Source organism: Candida oxycetoniae (genome assembly GCF_023343755.2).
Source record: "Candida oxycetoniae strain CBS 10844 chromosome Unknown scaffold20, whole genome shotgun sequence".
NCBI lineage: Eukaryota > Fungi > Ascomycota > Pichiomycetes > Serinales > Debaryomycetaceae > Lodderomyces > Lodderomyces oxycetoniae.
In genome coordinates, this window is record NW_026055449.1 from 54421 (window position 1) to 67487 (window position 13067).

General features: G+C 38.0%; 5 protein-coding genes across 5 annotated transcripts; 2 read left to right on the plus strand and 3 right to left on the minus strand. All coding sequences in view use genetic code 12, as the record gives it.

The window, feature by feature from the left end:
• Positions 1 to 75: 75 nt before the first annotated feature.
• On the minus strand, positions 76 to 1446 carry KGF56_003036 (uncharacterized protein; the record flags this gene model as incomplete). The annotated part of the gene is made up of 1 exon (XM_049324328.1): positions 76 to 1446. One exon carries the CDS (start codon positions 1444 to 1446, stop codon positions 76 to 78), a length of 1371 nt encoding a protein of 456 aa, XP_049179881.1.
• A 520-nt stretch (positions 1447 to 1966) lies between these two features.
• KGF56_003037 (uncharacterized protein) lies at positions 1967 to 3229 on the plus strand (the record flags this gene model as incomplete). The annotated part of the gene is made up of 1 exon (XM_049324329.1): positions 1967 to 3229. The coding sequence occupies one exon, from the start codon at positions 1967 to 1969 to the stop codon at positions 3227 to 3229; it is 1263 nt and encodes a 420-aa protein (XP_049179882.1).
• Positions 3230 to 3422: 193 nt separating this feature from the next.
• On the minus strand, positions 3423 to 3827 carry KGF56_003038 (glutamyl-tRNA(Gln) amidotransferase subunit F; the record flags this gene model as incomplete). Its single annotated transcript, XM_049324330.1, has 1 exon — positions 3423 to 3827. The coding sequence occupies one exon, from the start codon at positions 3825 to 3827 to the stop codon at positions 3423 to 3425; it is 405 nt and encodes a 134-aa protein (XP_049179883.1).
• A 422-nt stretch (positions 3828 to 4249) lies between these two features.
• KGF56_003039 (uncharacterized protein) lies at positions 4250 to 6940 on the minus strand (the record flags this gene model as incomplete). The annotated part of the gene is made up of 1 exon (XM_049324331.1): positions 4250 to 6940. One exon carries the CDS (start codon positions 6938 to 6940, stop codon positions 4250 to 4252), a length of 2691 nt encoding a protein of 896 aa, XP_049179884.1.
• Positions 6941 to 10750: 3810 nt separating this feature from the next.
• KGF56_003040 (uncharacterized protein) lies at positions 10751 to 12931 on the plus strand (the record flags this gene model as incomplete). The annotated part of the gene is made up of 1 exon (XM_049324332.1): positions 10751 to 12931. The coding sequence occupies one exon, from the start codon at positions 10751 to 10753 to the stop codon at positions 12929 to 12931; it is 2181 nt and encodes a 726-aa protein (XP_049179885.1).
• Positions 12932 to 13067: the final 136 nt, after the last annotated feature.

Consider the following 13067-nt stretch of genomic DNA (forward strand, 5'->3'; position numbering starts at 1 on the left):
GAATGAAAATAATCATGTAAATAAGACTCTTTGTATACTTCTCTACTTGACTCCTTCTCCTCTTTTCGTGGGCGTTTAAACTATGTACAAGCAACCATCAGTACCCCATCTCCCTTTGATGTTTAGTGGTAGAGGCATAAACCCATCACTACTCTTTTTATATTGATTTCCATGCATGTCATTTTCAGCAACTTTGCCATTAATAAAATTGGTAGGTTTCCCAATACTATAACCGCGGATCATGATGTTACCCAGCTTAGTTCTTGGATCAAAATTGATGAGTTTCATTTCTAAAGATTGTGATATCGCTCCAAAATAAGGTGCATATGTTCTATGCTCGAAATAATCTGTTACTAGTATCGGTCCAATAACATTGAAATTGTGAAATTCTTGTATCACATGAGAGTTTTTACTAATCATGAGCTTGTTTTTTTCAATTGACGTGAATTTCGGTTTGTCTAAATTTGATTGAATGTAGATTAGCTTGGTGGATTTGAATATACCTTTGTTGAGTGCAAATAATTTTAATTTGCTGATAAAGGACATCTTGTTCAATTTGTTCTTGTCAACTACATAGTCTGGTAATGAGATCATATCAGTATCAAATCTGGCCTCATAGTCTATATGAATTTCCATATTTGAAACAAACCCCATAAGTAACTTAACTATTGAATTTGATATGTTTTCAAAACTTTCCAGTGGGACTATAGTCATGGATTTTCCCGAATAATCTACTGGAAGATGCTTTATCGATGATGCCACGGCACTAACCAAATTCAATTGAGTAAATTCAACGAGAACGTCAATTCCGGGTCTCACTTGTCTTGCATACTTTATTGCTATTCCTCTATCTTTTGTTGGGGTGTAATTATTTACAAAGTCTAGCTTTTCCTTCTCTTTAGTTGGGAGAGTTATATTTGAAATGTCGAGCCCGCTTGACAACTTGTCCTTGTCCTTGTCCTTGTCCTTGCCCTTATTGCGCTCATAAAATCGAACGGGAATTTGTAAGATAAACCCAATTAACACACCAACTACCCATTTCTTGTCAATTGTGTAATCAATTGGGATGTTAATGCTCTCTATAGGCTCCTCCTGTTTCTTTTGCCATTCGCTGATGCAATAATTGATATAGGTATATTTCAAAACCTCGCGATTAATAAATATACCCTTGTCTCTCTTTTGTGCCGCTTCGGCCATAGCAATACTCCAAATATCATTCAAGTTCCCCAGTCTTATTTTATAAGAGTCATACCTAATATCTAAACCAACTCTGAGACTATGGTACCTTATAGACTTATATATGGATGATTCATGCGCAAGTCTTGTTGGTTCAACTGACGATTGTTGTTGAAGGTACTCCTTAGGAACCGTGCAAAGCTGAGATAAAAGCTTCAAGAAAACATAAATGCCTACTACTGTTAGTAGCAGCAATGTAGGAAGATCCATGTAAAACCAGTACAACAACTATTACTTATAAACAAACTCGGAAATTCAAAGTACAAGCTAGCTACTATTATATGGGCGCATCTACCATCTAATCCCAAATATGGCTTGCTTCTTTTTCCTTAGCACCCACTGAAAAGCAATGGCCTGAGAATCTCCTAATCCTAATCTATAATGGTTTCCAGTAAGCCGGTTTATATACAAATACGAATACCAATACGACTGGCATCGCATCGCATCGACTACTACCGCCAGCGGCTACCGGCGGCTACCAGCTACCAGCTACCAGCTACCAGCTACTGGCACCGGCACCGGCATCGTATTGCATCGCATCGGAAAAAGATTAAAATGCCATTTGGTAGCAGTTCACGTGACTATCATCGGATTTACATTAAATTTCCAATTATCACTGTGCAATTTTTTAGACCCTCTCTTCCCCCCTGAAAGTTGAAGGTTTTACTGCTATTGTTGCTGGTGACTACTCCGTTCTGTACTCGGTTCAAGCAGTATTTTTTGTCTTCTAATGCAGACGTCTTTATTGTCATTGATAAGAAATTTGAAATTAAACCATATTAGTCGGCGGGAGAAATTGCTACTAGGCATATTTACAATATGGCTTGTTATCTTTTATATTAATGAAACTATTGTACCATATGGTACAGCGCTGAAGTGTAAATGGCCTTCATTAACGACAGAAAAGAGCTCTACATCTGAAAAACAATCAAATATATTGCTCATAGCAGACCCCCAGCTAATTGATAATCACACATACCCAGGCCGTAATGAATTGTTACTCAAGTTATCTCAGCATACAGTCGACCAATATCTCAAAAGAAATTATCAAGCCTTGCAATATCAGTTGCAACCTTCTCACATCGTTTTCCTTGGTGATCTACTAGATAATGGAAGAGCCTCCACTGACGAATATTTCAATCGTGAAGTTGCAAGATTCAAATCAATTTTCCCCTTTGGCAATAACGTATTTACTAATCTACCAGGAAATCACGATATTGGATTTGGCGATTTGATAAGAGTAGCTGTACGTGATCGATTTTCCAGGACATTCGGTGAACCCAACACGTTATTGAATATCAATGGAGTCGATATTATCATGTTGGATACCACGAGTTTATCATCGACAAAAGATGTAATTAGAACTTCTGCCCAAAATTTCGTTTTGCAATTACCTCAAAAAACAAGTCCAAGAGTTCTTTTCTCTCATGTTCCGTTGTTTCGAGATATCAACTTATCATGTGGTCCACATCGTGAATCGCTGCATTTCAACGTTTTGGGACATGGTTATCAGTATCAAAACTCTCTTGTCCCGGATATATCCAAACAACTTTTGGACACGATTGAGCCCGATTTGATCTTTTCGGGTGATGACCACGATTACTGCGACATTGAACACGAGGGGGGTGTTCGAGAAATAACAGTCAAGTCAATGTCAATGGCAATGGGGATAAAGTACCCCGCAGTACAATTATTGAGCTTTATTTCAAATGGAGAGAAGATGCAATACAAAACGGAAATTTGTTATTTGCAAACACCCTATATCAATGTTGTGGTGTATATTATCCTCGCTATAATCTCAATAGCAATTATACTAGTGCAGAATATGAGACTGAAGTTGAATATGAGGAAAGGACAATATTCAATCTTACCGTTGAACAATTATCAAGGGAATACAGTTTACAAAAGAAGACTAATAGTGGATTGCTTTAAGGAGTGCCTTGTTGCTGGTATCGGGGTTCTTTGTATTTACAGGTTTTTAATTGTAAAGTAGGTTGGTCACATCATCGACACATCATCGACACTATCAAGCGAAGCGAGATAGTGGTGTAGCACGCAATAGCAGCACTATCGAGAGCGAGATAGTGGAGCACATTGACCAATTACTATTTGCTGTAGTTGAGTCGGTCACCACCACCTACTAAACCAAAAAAAAAAAAAAATTTCACCTAGACCTGTCTAGACTCTTACATTTGCTTCACTTTCAAATCCTCTAAGGTAAAACCACCAAGCTCTCCCTTTTCTGCATCGACTCTTTTATCCACATTCTCGACATCTTTCAATAACTGTCTCAACCCTAGTGGTTTTGGAGCAATATGGTCACAAGCAATTAATCGAAACTGCGTATCATTGTCCTTGTCACCGCCACCCTCAAAGCTTTTGTTGGATTTTTTCATATCCACTTGCCCTACTTCTCCATCTTCCTCATATAAATGCGATATAAACATCGTTTGAATCAGTAATGCTCTTTCCAAATCTTGTTCTGTTTTCTCTTTGAGTTCACGAGTCTCTATGTTCAACCCGGAAAGTTTAATCATCTTGTTAAATATATCAGATACCTTTTTGTTTGAACCAAATTGAGAATGACTCATAGGTTGAAAATATTGCTTTATCGTCCATGTTGGTTTAGATAATAGCTGGTGGATTTCTGTACGTGTAATTGGTTTATGAAAGCGCCGTGTGGTATTGTGAAAGAGTCGTGAGCAAAGTAACTGTTTCATCTTGACGCTGGCAATATGTGAATAAGGGGAATGGGGATGGGAGGAGTGGTGTTGTGTTGTGAAGCTTCTTGATCTTGATGTTCAGTGAATAAAGGTCCAGCGGAAGCTCGCGCCCTTCTCTACGTCCCCTGTCGGCGCGTGCTCGACGGAAAATTTTTCTGATTTCTTTAATGCTTTTACAAGATACACTGGCATGTCATTTTATCAAATGTGCTTCAGATGTAGATGAATCAAATCCTATTTCTACATCAACTACTACTACTACTACTACTACTACTACTACTACCCTCTTACTACTTCCTTAATCCGATTTTTCTCCAAAAAGAACTTTTCTTTACCGCTTTCTTTTTCTCTCCTCCTGCCCCACTGTCACCACCGCTTTCGACATATTCATTACTTTTCGTACTCAATAAACTATTCTTACTCCCATTGCGTGGTGGTAACAGTTTAGTACTACTGCTCCTCCTCTTCCTTCTTCTTTCTTCCTGTTTTCTCTTTACCTCTTCATCATCTTCAATTGAAATCAACGACTTCACCTTATAAATTTTGTCTCCATTACCATAACTACTGAACAGGTGATTACCCCCAATACCATTGGCACCAGCTGAATGCAGTTGAGATTTATAAATACGGTGGATCCTATCGTCTATTTTCAACAGATCATTATTTGATTGAATAGCTTGCAAATAGTTCACTGCCCCAGTATATGATTGGTCTGATATAAATGATATCCATTGTTGAAACTTCAAAGGTGAATCATATGGTAGTGCATTTATTATTGCTTCTTGTTCCTCGATTGCAGAGTCTTGTCGCTGTGGCGTAAAATTTTCATCGGTGTACTCTTTAGGTGTATATGACTCCACTGATTCTATTGATGAACTTGAGTTTGTCAGTACACGGGAAGTAGTAGATGAGATAGTGGTTGCTGTTGCTGTTGTTGCTGTTGTTGCTGATACGTTCAGTGATAGTTTCGGTGGTGATGATGATAATGATGGTGCATGCGCAGTATCATCGCTGAATGTGATCTTCGGGATATGGGGAAGATGTCCAAGGGCGGTGGTGGAGTTTGTGGTATTGGAGTTTCTCTTGCTGAACAAATTAGAATTCTTCAATGTATCACCTACTATTATCACGGGAATAATTGAGTGCTTGACAATGTATGAAGATAATTTTATCAAATAATCATTAGTCAAAGATTTCTTCATTTTCAATGGGTACTTGAAGTTCAAGTTGGACGACTTGTTACCAATAACAATAAGATGTGGCTCGTATTGCTTATAGACATGATAGAGCATGAACTTTTGACCACCTCCTATCGATTCATCCGTCTCTTCTGTATCTCTATCAATTACAAACTCAACAGTCATTTTAACTTTCAAATTTAGCTCTTCTAATTGAGTTTGTAAATACTCTTGTAAGTAGCTGCACTTTTCTTTCAAAAAGTCATCTAATGATTTCCTTTTCCTTTTTGACATATAATCCTTAACAAATTTTTTGGATATTAAACTAGTTACAATGAGATAGTCTCCATCTATCAAAAACAGTTGGTTCTTCTTGGACTCGGCTGTCCTATCAATCAGTAGCAACCAATCTATTGAGTTCCAAGTATGTTTTCTTCCCGATATTGTGGTTATAATAGTTCTACTGGATTGAATTTGATCATATTCAAAATGCTGTACAGTCAATGCAATGGATTTGTAATTATTCTCATTTGACGAGGGATACTGAAGCATTTGCTGTTGTTGCTGTTGCTGCTGCTGCTGCTGCTTTATGGCAGATAAAGATTTCCTTTCATCTAAAAAGAATGTATACTGATTATCAAACTTAAATGCATCGAAATTGGACATTTTAGGCTTGCTATTTTGAAATTGTGGATCCAAGGCCATTAGTTCCTCATCTGTCATTTCTGCATACGATTTCCTACGCGGGTATTTGTTTATCGGCACTTCACCCTTAACTCCTTGTTGCGGTTGTGTTTTTCGTTTCTTCTCCTTCTCCTTCTCCTTCTCCTTCTCCTTCTCCTTCTCCTTCTCCTTCTCCCTTGCTTCTTTTTCATTCACTTTTACTTCTACAGCTTCCTCGTCGTCTTTGTCATTTTCGTCTTCTTCTTCTTCTTCTTCTTCTTCTTCTTCTTCTTCTTTTTCGTCTTCTTCGTCTTCTTCGTCTTCGTCTTCTTCTTCTTCTTCTTCTCGATGATAGTTTATAGTTGCCCCTTGAATATTTCCTTGAAATAAATCATTATATGCCAATTGTTGCTGTGATACTCTATTCTTTAATATCGATTTACTTGGTGGACTAGGTAGTTTCAATCTTCGCCTTACAGGTATAGCATTAGGACCTGAAGGTGTAAGTGTAAAAAATTTAGGTGACTGAAAATGCAAATCGTTGGGTTTCTTGGATATACTTGAAAATAAGGATGGTGTCAGATGCTGGGGGGCCAGATGTGACGACAGTAATAAATTATAATTGCCCTTGAATGGTCCTGATACAATGTCATTGTTATTCGCTTGATTATAGATTGCCCGATTAAATGGTACGTTTGAGTCGTCTTCTGGATTCAAGTTATTAAATGATACTCTTCTAGCAAACATGCTTGAGGATGGTTTGGTTGCAGGAGTGTTTTCTTTTGCAGGAGTGTTCTCTTCTACAAGAGTGTTTTCTTTTGCAGGAGTGTTCTCTTCTACAAGAGTGTTTTCTTTTGCAGGAGTGTTCTCTTCTACAAGAGTGTTTTCTTTTGCAGGAGTGTTCTCTTCTACAAGAGTGTTTTCTTTTGCAGGAGTGTTCTCTTCTACAAGAGTGTTTTCTTTTGCAGGAGTGTTATTCTCTCCTTTTGGTGTATTCAATGGTTTACCTTCTAATGATGAAATAATGCTGGAGGATGTTCTAGGTTTTGCTTGGTCCGAGGTTATTGTGTCATTGGTAATAGTTTTAGGAGGCGTCGTGGTATATGACGATAAGGAGCTCGATAAAAAGACGGTCGTCATGAGCTAAATGGAATGGTTGTGGTATAGATATGTGTGTATAATATAGTGAGAAACTTTAAATCAACATTCAATTGCTGTTATCAACAAGTTCTATATTGAGTTTTAAAACCTCCTCTTCTATATGAAAGCGAGTTCTAGCGTGAGTGCGAGAGAATGAGGCGTGCAAACAATTTACAGTTTGCGCTTAATGCTTGGGGGGCTATGGGGGGGCGAGGGGGAGGCGTGGGGGGGGGCGTGGGAAGACACTGGGAGACCATGGAACAATTCTTAATTGTTCTATTATTTCTTATTCACCTTCTATTCCAATTAGGTTGAAATAATATATTCTTTGGTAGGTATATGTATATCTTGTCCTGTCCTGTCCTGTCCTGTGCTTACACAGGCTTTTATCTAGGGAGAAGAGTATAAATAATAGAAACAAAAGCTTATTAAAAGGGGAGGATTTAACAAGTAAAAAGGATATTATCGTCTAATTTATAACAAAGAGAGGGTGTGAGAGACACGGGTTTGATTTGACTTGGGGTAATGAGCTATCAACTATCACTATCACTATCACTATCACTATCACTATCACTATCACTACCACTATCATTATCAATTTCATATACTAAAATTAGTTAAAGAATCAAGAAAAAAAAGATACTGAAATAATGGCCAAGATTTTATGTGCCACTATCGAGCGAAGCAACAACTCCACTATCGAGCGAAGCAACATCTCCCCTATCGAGCGGAGCGAGATAGTGGAGCACTGACACTCTCAAACATCGTCACTATCGGCGAAGCGGGATAGTGGAGCACACCTACATCGACACTATCGAGAGAAGCGGGATAGTGGAGCATACTGACACTCTCAAATCTCGTTTCGCTCGATAGTGGAGCACATTGACTACAGGGATATCAACACTATCCCGCTTCGCTCCATCATCGACACTATCTCGCTTCGCTCGATAGTGGAGCACACTCAAACATCGTGTGTCTCAACTAGTCCTAAGCCCTTCTCTAAGCTTCCTTTCTCGAACCAGCGCCAATAAAAACACAAAGCTTCAACGCTAATAAAAACTAAAACTTTCAGCGCTAATAAAAACTAAAAGTTTTAAGAGCAACGCTATAAAGACTAAGCTTCAGGAACAATTAATACTGAATCCTCTACTTTTCACTATTGAGCAGAGCGAGATAGTGTCGGATAGTGGCAGCTAGTGTGCTCCACTATCTCGCTCTGCTCAATAGTGTCCGATAGTGTCCGATAGTAGCAACTAGCGTGCTCCACTATCTCGCGCTGCTCGATAGTGTCCAATAGTGTCGAATATGCTACCATGTGTAAACTATAACCTCTTTTTTCTTATACTTGACAATTAAAAATCGCCTCTTTTTCTTGTTTGCTTAGTGTAAACAAAAGGGAGAGAAAAGAAAAGGTTTGTAAGCTTACAAACTAGTTGCTTTACTTACTTGATTGCTTATTAGCAAACCCCTTATTCCCCTCCTTCTCTCTGCCCCTTCTCCCCCTTCCTTTCTCTGCCCCTTCTCCCCTCCCTTTCTATACCCCTTCTCCCCTCCCTTTCTATACCCCTTCTCCCCCTTCTTTTATTCCCCTCATTGAGGTGTCATTTTCTCTACTAAAAAATAATCATACACTTAGATAATAATAATTCATCTTTATACATAGAGATATGTAGAGACCCATCTCTACAGTTTATATCAACATAGCCTCAATTTAGTCTGGGCTATATCTTCCTTTTGTGACTAGATTTTTAGATTTACAGTTTAAACTACAACATTGAAATTGATTACCGATAAACTCCAAAATATGAACATTAGTAAAAGTCTTGTCAAAATCCCTTTAATTGCAAGAAGAAAAAAAAAATAGAGAAAAATAAAAACAAAAAAAGCAAATGGGAAATATATCAAAAATGCAACGCTTAATAAAAACTCACTTTAAAGGAATAATACTCAACATGGAGTATAAAGTTCAAAAAGAGAAGTTTGATACAGAGTTGTAAATAATGGCGTGATGGCAAAAATCAAAATGCAAATTGTAAATTGTAAAATGTAAAATTTAAATTGTAAATTGTAAAATGTAAAATGCAAAATATTAAAGCAAAATATTGTTGTAACAACTAAAACGGTCACGTGGTATGTTGGTTTTGTGTAAAGAAACACAATTCTTCTTTAGTGACAACACTATCGACACTATTGAGCAGAACAACACTATCGAGCAGAGCGAGACAGTGGAGCACACTAGCTACCACGACATTATCTCGCTCTGCTCGATAGTGGAGCACATTAGCTGCCACCACTGCAATTCTTTTTAGTGACGATACTATCTCGCTCTGCTCGATAATTGCCACCATTACAATTCTTTTTAGTGGGCTATTATTCTTTGAGGCTAAGAAAGTTTTATTGCCAAATTGTTTCTTAGTCTCTTGGTCGAGGGTCTGGGTTACGAGAGGATCTTTTACTCGAGAAAAAGGCTCACGAATCCTCAATAAGCACGTGTTGTTTACTTTGCAATAAAAGTTTTCTCTAATTTCGTGCAAAATAAGTCAAGTTAAATCATGGTACACTATTGAGCAGAGAGAGATGGTGGAGCAGCAATGACCGACACTAGCAACACTATCGAGCAAAGCGAGATGGTGGAGCAGCACTGGCTACTGGATCCCTCTGCTTATCACATGTGGCTCCACTATCGAGCGGAGCGAGATAGTGTCGGATAGTATCAGTGGCAGCTAGTGTGCTCCACTATCTCGCGCTGCTCGATAGTGTCGCTCGATAGTGATACTATGGTCACGTGACCAAATATACCAAGCACAACTATGCAACACATATAATTCAACGAGTCACTTTGCAACAATTATATTTTGCAGCCATTTTTATAGTTAAATGTAGCGCTGAGCAGATTCTTGTTACGAATCGGCTTGTAAAACAAAACCAGTACATCTTGCTAATTGTGCAAATCACCCTGACCCACAATATAATCCCATCAGGCCATAGCTGTAATGGTGGCTGAATGCCGCTACCGTGCCCCCCCCCCCCCCCAAAAAAAAAAACGCCTTATAACCAGCATTACAGGATAGAATAATTGTCAAGAACAACAGTATAATGTCAACAGAACTGTATATCAACAGTCAGTAAATAATAACAACTAGAACAGCCATTTATTTATTTTTATTTTTTACAACTGAAACCAATTATTAAAAGAAAACGCTTTCTCTCTTGAAGAATAAGGTAGTATTAGAATCTGTTTCACATTTAACAAACATTTCCCTATAATGATTGCACTCCCCTTTTTTAGGGTACCTTTTCAACTTTTCTCATTCACTATGAAATTCACTTTCCACTTTACTAATTCACAAAATATCATTTGCTACTTTCTTTTTTTCTCTTTTAGTAACAACTTTTTAGTAACAATCAGCAAAGTTGGAAATTGTGAAATATTGCTACCTCGAGATAATTGTAGATTTTGCATAATAAATTATTTTTCAGCCTCGCAACAATGGTAAATGGATATACCTTTCCTTTTTCGTTATACTCTTTCTGGTAGGACCGTAGACTTGTATTTTGGTTGTCATTTCAACGACTCAAACCAAAAACCAAACCAAATCAACCTATTTCAGCTCTTTTAAACCAACTCAACCTATTTCAGCTCATCTTGAACTCAATTGATAATTTGAGTCTCTTTTTGGTTAAAAGATTGACCGTTTTATTTGGGTATTTATACTTTACATTTGGCTAATACAGACAAGTATTGCTTCAAATAGTTCAGCTAGTCTTGGGTCATCGTTTCTTTGCCACGAAATACCTGATTTGGATATAATGACATCTACAAGTAGGTTGGATAACAATGAAGGTTGGTTCGATCCGTTACCTTTGGATGAATACCTTGCAATCAACAAATATTCTCGGGAAAATGTACCAACAACCAGACCAATCAGCGAAACAGACAAACTAGGAGATTACGATATTAGATGCGGACCCATCTTAAGACTTGCGGGTACTTTGGAAAATGGAACGCGCAATTATAGAGCTACAATTATGTTGGTAGTAGATAATTGCAGTAAGCCGCCACCAACAATTTTGTTCAAAATAGGACCCTCTGCCCAATTGAAAACAAAAACAGAAGGAGAAAGAGAAACAGATGCAAACTTAAACTCAAACTCGCCACCCGAGTTCAAAACTGGCGAGTTCCCCGTAACTAAATACTATGAAGAGCAAGATGCTTCATTTTTCAGATACAATGTCGATTTAACCATGGTTGAATATGAACAAAAAGTTGAATACTACATTGACGGTTTCTTCAAGAAATCGTTTCAGTTCTTCATACCAAGTTATGAAGAAAGTATGAACACCATTTCGTACTCATGTAATGGATTTTCTTTAGCATGCGACGCGAAAAAGTACAAGTCCTCATTGTGGTTAGATGTACTAGCAAAGCACTCAAAACAACATTATCATGTAATGTTAGGAGGCGGCGATCAAATATATTGCGATGCTATAAAGTTGCATTCAAAAAAATTACAAAAATGGATGCAATTAAAGAACCCTTTGAGGAAGCGGTCTATGCCGGCAGATGCTAAAGTTGTTCGTGAGTTTGAAAATTTTTACTTACACCACTATATGGACTGGTATGGTAAGGGGTTCTGGAAAGGTAAGAATTCGCTGGTATGGGAATCATTGTTTCCCTTGGCAATGGCACAGATTCCTCTGGTTAATATTTACGATGACCATGATATAATTGACGGATTTGGCTCGTATCACGATTCTACTATGAATGCGCCAATTTTCACAAAGGTTGGAAATATTGCTTACAAGTACTATATGTTATTTCAACATCAAACGAATCCGGAGGAAAAACTACACCTCGAAGACCCTTCATGGATTTTGAGTAGAAAAGAAGGATCGTTTATCAAACAAAAGAATCATTCAGTTTATATGAGATTGGGTAAGGAGATTAGTTTGTTGGGCTTGGACTGTAGGACAGAAAGAAAATTGAAACAAATAAATGATCCAGAAACTTACCAAATCATTTTCGAGAGATTAAACAAAGAATTGAAGGATAATCTGGAGACTAAGCACTTATTGGTGATGTTGGGTGTTCCCATACTTTACCCAAGACTTGTTTGGTTGGAATGGTTATTGACATCTCATGCATTTGCGCCATTGCGTATGCTTGCCAATAAAGGATTTTTAAGCAGAGGTTTGGTTAATGAGTTTGATGGGGACATTGAAGTTTTGGACGACTTAAACGATCACTGGTGCGCCAAGCATCATAAGAAGGAACGTAATAAATTGATAAAGGATTTGACCAATTTTGGGGCATCAAAGGGGATAAGAATCACGATTTTATCGGGTGATGTGCATCTTTGCTGCATTGGTAGATTGAAAACAAAATATCATCACCACCCTCACGCCCATTTATTAAGCGACACAAGAGAAATCGAGAAGGGCAACAGGGATATTAAAGAAAGCCCAGAATACGATCCAAGATTAATTTTCAATGTTGTATCATCGGCTATCGTTAATGCTCCGCCACCTGACGCAATGGCCACTTTATTGAAAAAGAGAAGTCACATTCACCATTTCAACAGGGACACTGATGAAGACATGTTGCGTATTTTTTTCCAGGATGTTGATGGAAGCCCCAGAGATAATCGAGAATTTCTTAATAAGAGAAATTGGTCTGATTTGATTCTTGCAAAGCAGTCAAAATTGTACAAAAGCTTGTTGGTGGAGGGAGACAATTTAGACACTGCTTTGCGTAAATTTCCTCAACCCGTATTTGAAGGTAAAGAAGATGAGGATTTAGCAAAAGGTGAAAAGGCGAATGAACGCGAAATCAAGTATCCCTTGTTGAGTGATTCTTTGGTGGCTAGTTTACACGTTGAACAGGATAAGGATGACTTGGTAAGTAAATCCGTTGCATATGAAGTATTTATTCCTAGGTTAATGGGTACTTATAAGCTAGAAAATGCACCAGTCAAACACGTTGATGTTTGAACTAACGAAGGAAGGCGAGCTAGTTCCACTATCGAGCGAAGCGAGATTTGAGAGAGTGTGTGTTCCACTATCGAGCGAAGCGAGATAGTGTCGATGTCGGTGCAGTCAGTGCTGCTCCACTATCGAGCGAAGCGAG